This window comes from Haliotis rufescens, unplaced genomic scaffold (assembly GCF_023055435.1).
Source record: "Haliotis rufescens isolate VD_foot unplaced genomic scaffold, xgHalRufe1.0.p SCAF_9, whole genome shotgun sequence".
Taxonomy (NCBI): Eukaryota; Metazoa; Mollusca; class Gastropoda; order Lepetellida; family Haliotidae; genus Haliotis; species Haliotis rufescens.
In genome coordinates this window covers 37,687,342-37,704,419 of record NW_025964383.1, presented here as the reverse complement: position 1 = coordinate 37,704,419, position 17,078 = coordinate 37,687,342, and the positions used below count along the sequence as shown (strand labels likewise).

At 37.4% G+C, this 17,078-nt stretch overlaps 1 protein-coding gene across 7 annotated transcripts in view; it reads right to left on the bottom strand.

Moving 5' to 3' along the window:
- The window catches only part of LOC124139539 (E3 ubiquitin-protein ligase TRIP12-like), a 91,518-nt gene that overhangs the window by 55,314 nt on the left and 19,126 nt on the right, over positions 1–17,078 (bottom strand). For 3 of the 7 annotated variants that reach the window (XM_048391021.1, XM_048391022.1, XM_048391025.1), the window contains exon 1: positions 4,196–4,686. The exons of the other annotated variants lie outside the window; for them this stretch is intronic. In XM_048391021.1, coding sequence (XP_048246978.1) covers positions 4,196–4,235 — 40 coding nt within the window. In that variant the 5' untranslated portion in view covers positions 4,236–4,686. Of the gene's footprint in view, positions 1–4,195; positions 4,687–17,078 lie in introns of those variants that run through there. 7 annotated transcript variants of the gene reach the window in all.

Here is a 17,078-nt window from a genome sequence, read left to right as displayed (position 1 = left end):
CTGTAATGATTATTTATTTATTAATTGATTTAATAAAGTACTGATTTAATTTATTATGCAATTGTAAATAGCAGTGTATTGTAAATATGTTATCACAACTTGTATATTTGCAGAACTTGAATTTACGATCTTTCCGTCCTTTTACAATGTTTCCCTCTTCAGATCAATCTGTGTTATCTTCCCTGTGATGTCATTCTTATAGTAGCTGTGGTTCAATGTTCAGATAATGTGATAAATAACTTTTTAAAAACTTAAATACTTAATTTTTGTTTCAAATCCTGAAAAAGAACAAAATAAATCAAATATTTGTGTTTTTACCTGTGTTAACGAGTTTACCTGCGTTAACAAGTTTACCTGTGTTAACGAGTTTACCTAAGAGGCTGTAAGTGTATCATAAGTAAAATGTGACATCAGTATAGAAAACAAAGTCAGTACCAAGAGTTGTAAACTTGTTTATTTGTTTACAGATGTGCATGAAGAGAATTTACCTGTAACACCTGGGATTACCTGTGCCGTCCAAGATGACAAGACCACTGTGTTATGTTTACCTTGTATCTGTGATTTATTTTTGTGATTTGTAATACAATTTGAGCCAAAATTCATTGTCTGTTTTCATTTTTTCAGTGTTTTCAAGTTTTATTTCACTTGTAAACACCTATAATTAGAAAATAACAAAGGTTAGAGACAATAACAACAAAGAATATTAAAGTATACTTAATCCTCTTTACAATGGTATATGATAAATGTATATTAAAAGCAAGTTTCTGGTAGAAAAAGTGCATCAAAAATGATAGTGTGATTTTCCAATAATACTGCCAGGGAGGCCAGTGTACAGGCCTTGTCAGTGTCAGGGACTGCAGGGTCTCAAGGGACATAACTCTGGGGCAGCCAGTGATGAAAGAGTTAAACAACAAACCAACAACAACAACCAACTTACATACCATTTTCAAATCCGTACAATATTCATAATAGCTCACCAAAAATTCCACAAATATCCTAATGATTTTAACACATTACAATTTTCACACAGAGACATATACATGACAAAGTTCAGCATCCTAAGTTTGGTTATTTCAGAGAAGATGTCTAAAGAGCAAAAAAGGCATATTAAGAGAATTTAAGAACATTACATTTTGAGCAGAAACGGTTGAGCAGTGACCATAAATAGATTTTTCAATACAGCTGCTGTGGCGGCCTTATTGAAAGTCTGATTTGAACCTCTTAAACAAATTCAGATGTGACTGGTGGGAACAAGTATAGGAAGTTTCAGTTTCATTTGTTAATATAAAATATAAAACGTAAACAACAGAATAATCAGTCTCGATTACCTGCTGAAACAGATTCCATTGGGTGAAAAAGGCACAGTGTTGAAAATTATATGAATGGACCACTGAAAATCAGTATGACACCAGGTGTTTAAGAAAAGGGTCAGCATGTCCTGTACTACCAGCAGCACCTGCCACTCACACAATTTGCATAAACATGTAAGTGTTTGTCTGTTGCCCAATGTCGCATTTAAGAAAATGCACTTTGAGAGAATTTAGGAGCATGGTCACAGTGCAAAGGTCAAATCAAGATCAAAATTAAAATACCTTGCAAAAAAAGAAGGAACCTTCATACTGTCAACTATTAGGCAAACATATCCAAAATTTCATTCCTTTTGGACTGACAATAGTTGAGTAATGGACATAATAATGAATGTTTAATATGGCTATCATAGCAGCCATATTGCAAATGAGATTCAAACCTCTTGAGCTTTTCAGATGTCATCATTGGTGGGTAAAAGTATGTGAAGTTTCTGAAAAGACTTTTTCAGACGATGCTGATACTGTCAGTGCCGGACAAGCAGGTCATGACAAACACTTGACTTTCAGTCGGTGAGATAAAAGTATTAGACCTAAACATAGAAGCAAGTTCTGCCACTGCCTAAACTAGGTCACGTTGTCAACTATCGTAGACTACTCCCTACTATATCATAAATGTAAGAAAATGGCTGACCACTTACAAAAACCAAACATAAGATAATGACTCTGCCTCCCACTTGAATTTGAAACCAGTTACTACACTCTCGTTTGAGTAAGAATAAATTGAAATCTGGTTGTAAAACTTCACTAACCCATGGTGTTGGGGTTAATATAGAGGTCCCTAGCAACAAGTGTTGGTCACAAGAGCTGAATTATGTATCAGGCTCAGTGACTTGGTTGACTGCCAATATACCCCAACGGCGTGGAACATTGCTCACACTATTGATCACTGGATTGTCTGATTATTTACATTATTTATGATTATTTACAGGCATCCGTAATACACAAACAACACATACACACAACTGCCCTGTTGGCATTCTCGTAACACAAGTACCAGTTATTGAGAACCTATTCTAACATGGAATTCCTACTACAAGTATCAATAACTAATATAATTATTTCTATGATATTTCGTATCATATCTTATATGATCCGGCCGCCAACACTGTCCCATCGGTAATACAATGATGTAGCAACAGGAAATGAAACCTATAATTAACAGATCATGAATCAGTTCAGCGACACAAGTTTTAACACAGTTCAGCTTCGGCTGATGAATCATTAGCTCTGAAAATGTCAAGGAAGAGAAAGAGTTGTGACAAACAGACATCATCTGGTTTCACATTAGAAATTGATTATAGCAATAACACAAGTCAATGTATTTATTTTTACCTATGTTTCACGAAAAGGTCAAAAGTTTAAAGCTAGATAAAAGGAATGGAAGACAAAGACACTATATTTAGCATTTAACGACAAGTAAACAACACAGATCATAGCACTGTCAAGACCCATACACAAAGGATGACGGGCGATGGTTATTTTGAACATCAAACAATAACTATCTGGATGAAAGTTTGGTGATAATAAAAGATGCATGACACAATGCAATGACAATTTCAGAGGCAGCTGTAAATTACAACCTTAACAGTGTTAACTGCTCTGACACTGTGATGCATTACGCAAGACTGAGCTTTGAGTAGGATTTCAAATGTCATATGTCCATAATCAATTCTAGGCCTAGCCGAGGAACTTCAAAGACAGAATTCACATACACGTCATGTTATAATTGCTGTTCTTCACCACTCTCAACTGTCACACTGATTTGCTTTAGGCTCTAAGCATAAGGAGGTTGGAGTTTTATCATTAGCAACAGCCATGCAGATCCCTCTATTTCCGTCCAAATGTGTTCTAAACTACTGCCACAGCCATTGAAAAACCCAATATACTTGAGGACTAATGTGTTTCCTGAAGACAAAAGCCATGTCACACACAGATGTTTTGAATGCCTTGATAATCATCCACAGAAAAGCAAGGTGGTTGTTGAAATACAGCTGAAACAATTTCAAATGGTATCAGCTGAAATCCTTTATAGCACATTTAACCCAGTGACACTGACTCATGGCGATGTACAATGAAAGAGGAAGGTAATAAAAACAGACGTCCATAACTTGAGAGTTATCCAAATGCCTCACTGGTTAATATTTCTGAAACATGATGTTTTGTCTTCTCGCATGATCAGACATGTGGCGGTTCGAGATTGATAAAATTTGCTATTTTATCAAATAAATGACAATTCTTTTCTGGAATACAACTGACTAGACATATTAATATTCCAGTTACAAATGATATCAAGTGGACAAGGAAAAGAATCATTATTTTGAACCCTGAGTATGTTCAGAAATGTTAAAATGAACACTGTTTATCACCGCCACTGACAATGAGTTAAATAAGACATCTAATGCACATATGGGTTGGAAGTGAACATGGAGACGCAGTGTTGTAGCCTTGAGACAGGCGGCAAGGTAGGACAGATCAATCAGTAAAGATTTCCTTGACGTCTCAAGATGACTCACAACAAGGTATACAAACACACTGTGAACTAAACAACCCAGGGAAGTCCACCACACCCGTCTCTACCTGACTTATTAAACCAATGTATGACTACTGAAGCGGTATAATGTAGTATTAACTACAGAGACCTGCTTGTCGAAGCCAATAACAACATAATAGTCAGACAGGATTACACTCAGACATGACACGACAAAACTGCGTATCTAATTGTTTCCCAAGACAAAAATGAGTATCTAGGTTAGCTTGGTGAGGACATTTAACCCATAAGGATAACAGAAAGGAGAACAGCTGACATATTACCACATAATGTGACCTACTTGCTTGTCTTCTGCGAAAGCATCCACATACGAAGTCCATTCATGGAGAGAGTATCCCAAACTGATCGACAGCGACTGCCGCGTCAGTACTGCACTTCCTGTTTGTTCTGTGCTGGCAAGGTATCAGGTACATCTCAGGTATACCAGAACCTCGTCAGTACAGGTAGACAGACACACAGGTAAATGACAGGTAGACTGTCACCTGGCTTGTACTTCACAGCAGTGTCTAGGTGTACAGAAGATCAATAAGAAACAGATAGACTGTCTGTATGCATGTAGCTCGCTAGCTCTCGGCTGTGCTGGTGTTTGCCTAGCTACAGCCTGCGTGTAAACAGAGCGAGCTCGCAAGGTCTCTGTGACTGAGTGAGGGTGAGCTGGTAGCCTGACCTAACTAGACAACTCATACAAGTTGGCACTGGTAAAACTACTTGAGAAGTCACTCAGCTGTGGCCACGCTAAGAGGCATACAGGAAACTGTTACAATACGACAACACGTAGGCCATTCCCTGACGGGTACAGTCCTCCAGTCAGGTGGTGATAAATCACTGATAGTGCCCACTATCAGCTAAACGTTGTGGATACACATCTTCAGCATAGTGCACAAAAAAGTCAACGGCACATTTGAAACAGATCTTGCATTTTATCTGTTGATAAGGAAAGGAGAGATGGCTGACCTAGTAATGCCACTGCAGATTTGCAATTTTTGTTCAGATTCTTCTCACATATATATATACACATAATATTTTTTTCAAAGCTTATCTTCAACCTGAGGTACATAAGCTCACTTGTACTGGTGTACAACTTAATGATTGTACAAATACTTTCTGTTGTGTCAACATGTATAACATACAAAATACAATATTTTACATGTATTTCTGTTTTTCCATGAAATAAAATATTGGAGTACATGTGCCTCTCTCTGACGCACAAAACAAGAACAATACTTTATCCTTGTTATTTCCTGTTTCTATTTCCTGTTCCCCGTCTGGATTCTTCATAAATACACCTCTAAATTTTATCACAATGTAATTTAACTGGTAAACATGACCTAATTTTAAAAGTCACAATAAATTTACTATAAACTTAAACATAAAGAGTTTGACAATAACAAGTCCCACTGAGAATTCATGCTAAAAAACCACATAATTTTGAAGAAAGCTTTGTAAATGTAAATATGAATAAAATATTTTATTTGTCCGGGTCAGCAATATCACAGAAATAACTTAGCAGCCTAGAAAGGTTTGGTCTCAGTTCAGATGTTTTTTCAGTGTTCAATATAACTAATCAACCTGTCATCAATCTTCACAGAAACTGCTAATGAAACATGGCCAATTCTGGGCGTGTATAAAAACTAGGCAGGTAATGAGGGGACGTTACACAAACATGAAGGTGTACCAAACTAGCAAAATATTACAGGGCTCGATTTAAGGAGCTTTCAACTTTCACCAGGTGCATGTTGACAAGAGTGAGTGAGTGAGTGAGTGAGTGAGTGAGTGAGTGAGTGAGTGAGTGAGTGAGTGAGTGAGTGAGAGTATGCTTTCACGATGCTTTTAGCAATATTCCAGCAATATCACGGCAGAAGTATGTTGACAAGAAAACCTAGTTGCATCAGACAAAACCAGGTTGCACCCTGGTCCCATAAATTTTTACAAAGTTGAAACACAGATGCATAACCTAGTCTGAATAAATAAAATCTCAGATCTGTGACAGCTTTATCACGAGTTTACAATGGCTGCGATGTTCATAGTTTGGCCCTCACTCTATGAAGGTTCATACTCCAATGAACCCACACAAAGTGAAAGTCAATTCTTGTAATTTTTTACAACTCTATTGTTTACCTTGATGGATCTATACACAATTTTATTTAGTATCTAGTGTGACTTCATGTTTACACTGACGGCCATACAACAGCCAGCTGTATCGCTGAATAAAATAGTATATATATATAATAGTATGTATGCTCAGCCTGCTCTACAGGGACATCTGTTGTCGTTTGTTTACAATAATTGCATTCAAACTAATATCATCATTGGATGAGAAAGGAGAGGACCCCAGCAAGTCAGTCAGACAGCGCATCATAATACATTTACATCAAGTACAAGACGTCAAAATGGCAACACGATAAACGTTACAAGATTTCCGAAGTTGTTAATGAACCTGTGGCGATTACATGTGTTGGTCATCACTGATCAGATCAATTGGCTGATCATTGAAAGGTGATTTTATAGGGATGTGTCAAACGGATACTAATGTAAAATCATAGATTGCTGTAGACAGTAACCGTTAGTCTGGACATGGATCAAGTTGATACTACGATATTTTGGATTTGCATTTATTTGTTTTCTTCACTAGGATGGGTCATAGGAAGGATAATCGTGAACAATCATGCAGTTCTGACGTTTCTCAATGAATGCTGAAACCATTGAGTTCAAGATTAAAGATCCTAAATAATCAGAAACAATGCTTCCCCTAGGAATGTGGAAGTAGTCCGTTAGTTTTTACGTCATTCCATGAACACTCTTGAAAAACTTATGAACGTCAAATTGTGTCATTCATTACCCTTATTGTATTTTCGTCATTTCATGAACACTCTTGAAAAACGGATGAACGTAAAATTGTATCGCTCATACCCTTATGAACATCAATTTCGCAGTCAGGACCTCATGTCCAATGAAAAAGCTGCATATCATGTAAGCTTCACATTAAAAAATGATAAAAAAAACCCATGTATACCTGTAAATTGTAAAAGTAACACATGCACATAATCTTGAAGTACCTACATTTCGATGACAAGCCCAAGAAAGCCTGACAAATTACACAAAACACAGGGGTTAGTGGTATAGTATGGTACATAAAGCTTAAAAATAATGAGTGAGTTGTTATTGGGTTGAAAAGTAAGAGTAGGTTAGACACTAATTTGTGCATGTAGATTGTTTGTATTGTTTGCTGTTTAACGCCACACTCAGCGATATTCCAGTGATATGATATGGTATGTAAATAATCAAGTCTGGACCAGACAATCCAGCGATTGATATCATGAGCATCGATCCACGCAATTGGGATCGATGACATGCTTCAACCAAGTCAGCGAGCCTGACCACCCGATCCCGTTAGTCGCCTCTTACGTCAAGAATAATCCAGGCATGTATGAATACGTAATAGTATTATTTTCCGTGCCAAAAATATTTGAGTCCACTGACCCAAACTTGTCTCTGAGCAGATTTTATTGTTAGTATGTGGACTATTGCATTGCGAACCAAATTTTACTTGACTAACTCAATAACTCACGGTTTCAGAACAGTTTATTTTCTTGGTGCTGAAGTTTTTTTGGTCAAATTTGGTAATGACATAGAAGAATGACCTATCAAAAAATGTTAAAATCATAAAATTACCCTAATGCCTTTAGCAAACTCACTGAGATTGGTGCTAAAATAATGTTTCTTCTGTACAACTCGCACCAAATATGTGTGAGGAAATAATACCCTTTGGGATGTAGTTCTCCACAGATCCACAGAACCAACACTGACTGATGAAGAAATAGATGTCTTCTTCTGTGAAACATCTGTGCCTATTGTAACACTGGTTAAACGGGATCGGGTGGTCAGGCTCGCCGACTTGGTTGATGCATGTCATCGTATCCCAATTGCGTGGTTATGCTCATGATCTCAATCACTGGATTGTCTGGTCCAGACTCGATTACTTGCAGACCGCCATCATATAGCTGGAATATTGCTGAGTGCGGCGTTAAACAACAAACAAACAAAGCTTACATAAACTTCATAGTTATCCAGTATCACCTAGTTAAATGACCTACGTAAGGGAAATTTATCTTATCCAAAAAGACATGGTTGAAGAAGAAATAACTGATTAGGTCAAACAACTGATGTTAGACAAGACATATCGTTAACTAACCAGGGTGGCCTCTTGAAAATGTGTATTTTTAATCCCAACTACAAAACCCTTGTTTTCTTGTACTTAGGAGAGTCACCGAAATACACATTAAATGATTTTGCATGCCTGTGGGCTGGTGTCAATGATTTCAGAGCGCTTCACTGATTCCTGGTTACTGTAGTTGTTTTTCAAAATGAAATCAATACACATACCATAAATATAGATAACTACTTATGTCTTTCCTATGGTGAGTTTACATTTCTTTGATAACAAAAACAGGTCTGAAATTTTCTAATTGAATTCCAAACCCAGAGTTTTGGAGTGAGTGAGTGAGTGAGTGAGTTGGGTTTAACGGTGCTTTTAACAGCATTCCAGTTATATCATGGCGTGTCAGCTCAATGTGGGAGGAAAGTCTGAAGTGATGCAGGTCTCAGGTGTTTACCACTTCTGTGAAACCCATGAACACGGGTATGGTGCTAACAAACCTAGAAACATAATGGGGGCTAGGGATGTCACAATTCACCGATTGTACCGATGCATCGGTAGATATTTCTCACTATACGATATGAGATACATGTAAATTTTAATCGATACAAAATAATATTGAAATCGGTATCCATTTGTTCGCGTATCGATTGAGTATTTCGATCATCATATTTTCTGAAATTGACACATACAAAAACGGCCCGATAACAAAGCTACCTTTACTCGATTGTTGTGAGCCCAACAATATGCTTGTTTTTACTGGCTACTGAAGTGTTATTGAACTTTACAAAGAATGCAAACAGAATCAACCCTTTCTAAGTATTATTATTTTACAAAATAATCTACTGATAGTGATTAGATCACATAATTGTGAATGTGATATGTAATTATAAAGTTTGCTTCTAAATTTATGCATAAAAGGTCGGTATTGTTGTATTGAGATATATATCGTATCTTGACCTCAAAATCGCGATACGTATCGTATCGTGAGGTACCTGTATCGTGACAACCCCAATCGGGGCGAACTGGGATTAAAACAAATAATCATAGGTTTCTGGCATGCCCAAGGGACACAATTGCGGCGCCTTAGACGACTGGGCCACCCATGCTCCCTCCAGAGTTATGGAAATTGAGCACTCGGAAAGCCGCCTGAACAAGGGTTCACCCTGACTGTTAACCCCATGTGTTTTTTCTGGATCTTCACAGAGTTACCAGTTACCTCATATGAAACAGTGTATTCTATCTTTTTAAAGGTCAACATACAGTCAAGTTTTGTTAATCCGACTCTCATTTATCCGACAATCAGCTTTATCCGACACTAATGATGGGAACCGATTAAATCAGTGCTATTTAGACCCGTTAATCCGACAGTCTCGCACTCCAACTCCGACACAACGAATTACCGATATCACTCATCAGTCTCATTAATCCGACACAGTGATCAGCGTATTCCGTGGTCATCTGCCCGCGAGTACACAGCCTGTGTTTTGATGCGAGACGAATCGGCTGGTAGCTGCATATTACAACAGCTGCAGAGAAAAACTTGCTGAACAATAAACAATTAATGCATTAAATAAAGAAAACAGGATAAATCACAGGCTTAGATTACCTCAATCTTATTAAAATCAGATACAAGTTCTCGCTATCGACGAGGACATTCCATTACAGGTGACGTCAGAACAACCTTTCGCGAACTATGACCTACCAATGAAATGACCAACAGGAAGTCGACATTAGCCACTTAGAAAGCAGCTTTCTTAAGCTTTGGGTACCAGTTTCAAAGTTGCGACTTCCATTCCAGACTATGCTTTTTAAAGTATTTTGGATAAGTCATACATTCCGTAACAGTTGTTTTGTGTTGAACTTTAGAGGTTGCATGATTAGAAAACATATTCAGCCAACAATGTAACATAACAATATGAATATTTATTCTATATTTTTTATTACGTGTTTGAATCCTTATCTATCGTGTAGTTGTCCAATTTTCAATCACGAACGTTGACACTACTTAATTTTGTTTATACTCATTTATCCGACATAATCATATGCAACCATCGATGTCGGATTAACAGGACTTGACTGTAGTTTGTCTGCCAACTTATTCTTGGGAAAGTATGTCACTGAACAATGGCACATTTGTTGATTATTTTAGAAATCCATTACATCTTATCATAATTTCATAAAATGGAACAACTATTGATATAACTGTACATGACTTTCCTATATGTTAAAAAATAAAACAAAACATCTTCAACAAGTTTTAATCCTGTAATTACCACAAAACAAAACCAATGTTTCTCAGAGGGGCCTGACATGTGCACCATACACATGAAGGACAAGTAATTAATCTGAAATAGTTAAACTTACCATTTATCTCAGCAAAGCAAGTCCAATCACAGTGTGGTACTTTAAATATCTGCACTGTTGATCATAATATTGCCAGCCATAACGACACATAAACAAAGCTTCCTTATTTTTGTTGAGTCACATATGACAGGCAATATACCAAGTGACCATTATGGCTTAAACTATGCAGGAATGTGCACAAACCTTGGTTTCTGTGTTCTATAAGTTAAGAACTTTCATTTGTGGCTTGTAAGATAGGTGTGTGGGAATGGCCATTTTATTTGCTATGTCAACAAAGATGACACGTCATTTTTCTCACCTGGCTGGTGTGACTGTGTACTGACAGTACATAGATGATTAGTTTGAACAGTCAGCATCACAATTCACTTTAACATGTCAAAATTACCAGTTATCTGATAAGTAGTAAGGCTGCACATTATTTGTTCAAACTAACGTATTTATTCAGATTGTTTTGTAGGCTAAGTTGTAAAAAAACACTCCCAGAAAACATCACCCTATTTTCTTTTATTAGTTTCTTATCACCCTTAACAAAGGGTCGGTTAGGTGAAGATTTGCTGACTTTCAAAATGTGTAGGAAACTGCGTGACATAGTCGTACTGACTTTTAACAGAGCTTTGGAGTGACATATAATTCTGTAGGTTTACTCAGTTTTCCAGAATTGTTTTTTATTTATTGAAATAAAAACATTACTTGTGCTTCTAATGTTGTGCTTCTCTTGAAGAATATCCTAATTCAAATTCCCCCCATTCAGAATAAACAGTTTTAACCTCTCATACTTTGAAATATTGATTAGAAGCTCTGCATTCAATTAAAATAATGTTTTTAACTCAAGTTTTGAAGCATAAAGAGTCAGTGAGTGAGTTATAATTTTACATTGCATCGGCAATATTGCAGCCATATCGCGATGAGATTAAGTTGATTATAATACAATTCTGGTGCATAATGAATAGATACATATATCACATTACACATATGCTTGAGAAGTTATTTTGCTGATAAATATAGTCACTACAAGACATCAATATAGTTCTCTTACCAGGTTTCTTTAAAAATAATGCATGCGATACTACTCAATGTTTGCTAAGGACTACAACTTTGGCAAAAGATGACTATTTTGGTTCTTAGCAAATGTTGAGCAGTATTGTTCATATTATTATCAGGACAATTTTTCACCTTATTTATCTAGATTTATTTGCATGACATTACTATTATACTGTGCATGCTGTTCCAAACTACATAATTTGGCTGAAAAATTGCAAAATATTAAGCCATTCACTTTATGTTATCAACCATAGAATGCATTTCTGTAACAAAGACAACAAAAGCCCAATGATAAAATATCCAAAGAACAGCTACTTGAATAAAATATGTGAAATAAATAATGGCCTTGGTAAATGTGGAGTTGTTGGCCTGGGTCCAAATAAACATTCCTCCAGGCCCACGTAATAAACAGTTAGTGGCTGACATAACACAGCACATTTATTACTTACTGTGCTGCACAAGGTCAATGTGAACTAACTAATGATCTCATATAATTGCATTGTTGCTTCAGACGTGCAGCAGTAAATAACTGATGCTGGAGCAACCTATGGCTCTCATACCTCACTGGCTGTTTTCTTTACTTTTAAAAAACACTGAAGAGACCCTATTGTTAACCTTGTTAACATCTGTTTTTAAACAATGTAGACAATGGGAGTTTTACTGCATGTCCCGTATAGACTTGCGATCTGTGCCTTTACAATGGACATACACTTCACTTGTCCGTAAAGCTTTGTTTGTTTGTTTGTTGCATAACGTCACACTCAGCAATATTCCAGCCATATGACAGCAGTCTGTAAATAATTGAGTCTGGACCAGAGAATCCAGTGATTGACATTATTAGCATTGATCCACACAATTGGGATATGGTCAGGCTCAACCTGACCAATGAGTCTGACCACCCGATGCCGTTCGTCGCCTCTTACAACAAGCATAGTCACCTCTTACGGCAAGCATGGGTTGCAGAAGACCTATTCTACCCCAGATCTCCACAGGTCTGTCCGCAAAGCAAGTAGATTTGGCAACGTGGAACTATACTTAAATACTCAATACTTATCAGTTTATGGTGTTTATATTGACACAAATGATTCAAAGAATAGATGAGTGTTGGCTGTTTAATACTCTTCATCAATACTACAAATAAATAATCAAGTTTGACAGGAAGCAGTGTCTTAGCATGAAAACTGTCAGTCACAAGGCATGATGAGAGTCATGTCCCATTAAGCACCCAATCCTTCTTGTATTTTGCTCAAGAGGTGTTTGGAAACAAATCAAAATTGTTGTATTTAAGAAATAAATGACGAGTGAAAGTTGTTTATCACACAATAAAACACTGATGGAAGAATAAACCATGAGGGGTGCAGTGTTTTATTGTACGATAAACAATTCCCACTCATTTCTTATATGAGATATCAACATTTTGTCCAGCCTTTTTAAGGATGTCAATAAAATGTACAAGCTTTAAGAACATGTACCCGTATTTAAATAAAGATGACTCCCTGAATAGAATCTTGACCTCGGCAATGTTGAACAACTCCATTTTAAGTACAGGGGGGGTAACTTCTCGCAATTTCCCCGTCGATTATCTGCACCTTTTCTCCGAATACCTGTAGTCATATCTCTCCCACTTTTGGGTGTGATTGTTTGGCCAATGCGTTCATCTGCGCTGTCCAGCCACATCTGTTGGGAACAACTCACTGGACACTTCCCTCTCGAAAACATCGACCAATTCATGATGTTGTCAAGTTGCAAGCGCATGTTCGATTCTCCAGAAATGACATAATAGGACGATGTTGTATCGTGAAATAAACCACAGTTCGTTCTTCATTGTTCTCTGCGATTTATGAGTGAGTGAGTGAGTGAGTGAGTGAGTGAGTGAGTGAGAGTGAAAGCAAGTGAGTGAGTGAAAGCAAGTGAGTGTGTGAGTGTGGCCACTATGATGAAACTGAAGAGCATGGTATGGTTTCTTTACATGATGAAATACACTGAGAATGACTGAGTAATGGACATAAGAAGTTTTGGCTTCCAGTATGGTCAAAGTGAGAAAGGTCACATCTAGGTTACCACAAAAAATATTGCAAAAAAATCCCCAAAACAAACCAGAACATATATATTCAGCCCCAATACAAACTACACATATATACCAAATTTCATTACATTTTGAAAACAAATGCCAGAGGATTGGCAATAAAACTATTCAAATAGGGCTGCTGTGATGGCTAGTTTGAAATTCGGATTCAAACCTCTTGAACAGATTCGTGTGACATCACTGGTGAGAACAATCACGTGAAGTTTCAGCTTCATTGGTCCTGTGTTTTCTGCAGAGATTATGTTTTCAATGTGAAGAAATGCATTTTGAGAGAATTTAGGAGCACGTCAATATGACTCCTTATGATGTGATTTTCATTCTATCCTGACCTCGGTTGAGGGTTTGCAGGTGAGCTGAATAAAAAGATATCAATCAAGGAATGTTTCCCAAACATTTCAAGTCAGGACTGCTCACAACTCTTATCACTGGATCCAAGGTTTGGAGTGAACTTGAATATTCTAAACCTATCCCGAAATATCTTACACCATACAGATCCTGCCTCCATTGGTGAAACTTGTGGCAATTTCAAAATTGCCACAGGCAGTTTGGAAGTTAACGTTATTGTTCTTTTACTGAGGTTTCAGCCTTTTTAGTTTCATGTGCATATTGATAACATATCAAACACACAAACACCTGAACACATGCCTAGCATACTAATTTCTAAGATTAATATCACTAACATCTTTCCTTTGTGACAGTGAAGTTTTAACAAAAATGTACTACACTCATTTTGACACTCAAAATCTAATGCATCCAAATTAATCCAATGATTCCTGATGGCATTGGCAATAACAGTTTATTGGATAATGAACATGAAGTTCATGAACTGGTCATGCCTCACTTACTCTTCCAGACCAGTGGTCAAGTGAACTTACATAACGAGGGTCATACTTGTGTAGACTGCGACTTTAGCCACTAGTCCAAAGCAAAAGCTAAGAACATTCTGTTTGGTCTCGTTACCTCAGCTAATACTAGTCAATATGTAACAACACATACTGATTATTATGCTAAGTGCCAAGTTCAGCCTGGCACACTTGCGGTAAAGTAAGTTTAGTGCTGATAGTTACTAATCATACTCATTCTTTTTTTACATTTGTTTGTTTGTTTGTTGTTTAACGCAGCACTCAGCAATATTCCAGCTATATGACGGCAGTCTGTAAAATAATCAAGTCTGGACCAGACAATCCAGTGATTGACATCATGGGCATCGATCCACGCAATTGGGATCGATGACATGTATCAACCAAGTCAGCGAGCCTGACCACCTGCTCCCGTTAGTCGCCTTTTACGACAAGCACAGTCGCCGTTTTAGACAAGTATGGGTTGCTGAAGACCTATTCTACCCCGGAACTCTTAGAGCATCCTTCCAGCCACATCATGGAAGGGCCACATCATGAATGAGGAACTGAATCCTTACAAGTTACAACACCATAACTAACACCATTCTTGTATTTCTATGTACATCTACACGATAGATAAGAAAGCGTGACACTTCAAACAAATACAACTGCATTTCATATATGAGAACCACAGATAAGCTCCTGGACAGCAAATGGCCTGAAATCCACCAGTTTCAGTCGTCAGTCTGGGTCATTGTTTAACAGGTGTGGTAAGGTGAAATGGGGTCCAAGATTATTGCACTTATACCGCGATGTGCACACATGTGTGTTCGTGTGTGGCTGCTTGTACTAGTCCGGACTGATGCCGATTTATAGTGCTAGCTGACTCCGAGCCGACCAGTCTTTGTTTTAGCCCCTTAATGCCGAGTGCCAGACAGGGTAACAACAAGTACCATCTTTTAACGTCTTTTGGTCTCAGGGCAGGTCCATTGCTAAACAACAGGAGAGCACACTACAATTGTGTGCATTCCCTTCAATGTAATAAAGCATTTCTTCCTTTCCTTTTGAGTGCATACAAAACTTTTCTGCCAAGGAAAATTTTGAACAAGAATAATAATATTCAAAGTGATCACACAAAGAAATAAACACAGACAAAATTTTTATTCTTTGAAACATTCTTAAAAGTGTTTAATTATCAAAGGCACACTCTGCCTACAAACAATGTTAGGTTCTTCATGTCATATTTAAACGTGAAATTGGCAGTGATTTCTGCTTCAACAGTCTCAATATGATATTTGACTCAGTTTGTTAGAGCAAATTAGGGCTGGGCGGGGTCCAAATTTACTACCCATGTACCCAACCCCCCATTACCCGACCCTACCCGGATACCTGCTGTAGGTCTCAAGAGGTAGGTACAAACTGTCTGATAGAGAAAAATTTGACCGTAGCCCTCACAAAATGTGTTTAGATACACGCACAAAACGATCTGGTGTATACACTGAAAAAAGTCAGAAGGAATGGGTGTAGTAGTCAGAAAAAACTGCGAAAATTAGTGACTTGTAGTTTAAAGATACAATTCTAGATAATTTTTGTCTTTAACTAATACATCACGTGGCTAACCACGGGTCCTGGTAGTCCTGTGGGTACCCGGGTCCTACTCATTACCAACCCGACCCAGCCCTAAAGCAAATGTACAAATATTGCACTTTTTTCTGGGTAAATAACAGGGATACTTCAAAACTTAATCAGTGATGCAACATCACAAAGGGGTGTGGAAATAATTTTTTTTATTGATGTCCACTTGTCCTGATTCCCCCAGGAAGTAAACTGTCAAAACATACGTGCCACTGAGTTGAAGATAAAGTGTACCGAATGAGATAAGCACAACATATCTCAGCAGAATATCAAAATTTGTAGCTATTTGTAAAATATTTGTTTGTACCTGGTGAATCACCTCTAGAAATAGGCAAAAGCTAGTTGTCCAACTGTCAGGAGATTAGCACAGTATTTCTGCTGCTCTGATTTGGCAGAAGACCTCAATGAAAACATCCACATGAATACATCCAAACAGACTCATGTATTTTTATTTCTCAACTCACAAGGAATATACCACCAGGACGAGATTGTGTCTAACCAATGAAATATGATGTGTGCGGCTAATGCATTCATGACGTTAATTACAGCCTATAAAAGACAATACAGGTCCTGAGTGAATGAGCCTTAGAAATTCATGTTTTAAAACTACTCCTGAGGACTTGTGGAAACCTTATTTGTAACTAATCCTGCTGGATCTTTGATCTGACTCTCAAACCTCTTTCAATATTTTCTGATACCTGTGTGCAAGAAATTCAGGGAAAGAGTCTTGACCATTCCTGATGCAAAATAAATTGTCATTCTAAGCTGTCATAGTGCCGATGTTTCTCTTCTTGTTTCCTCCTCGAACTGTTTCTAATTTTTGGCTGGGGACTTGGCTCCATTTTAGTATTCCACATGGTAGATGTTGCAAGGCTCAGAGAATCATGTACCTACGGCATCATGTTGCATGACTCAGAACTTTCGAAACACTGAAAGCTAACCCAATAGGATAAACTATGAGTCTAATGTTTTAAGTGATCAGAGTAATGAAAGGAGCTAATAGACACTGCCTGCAATAACAAGCTTCCTTGAGCAACAG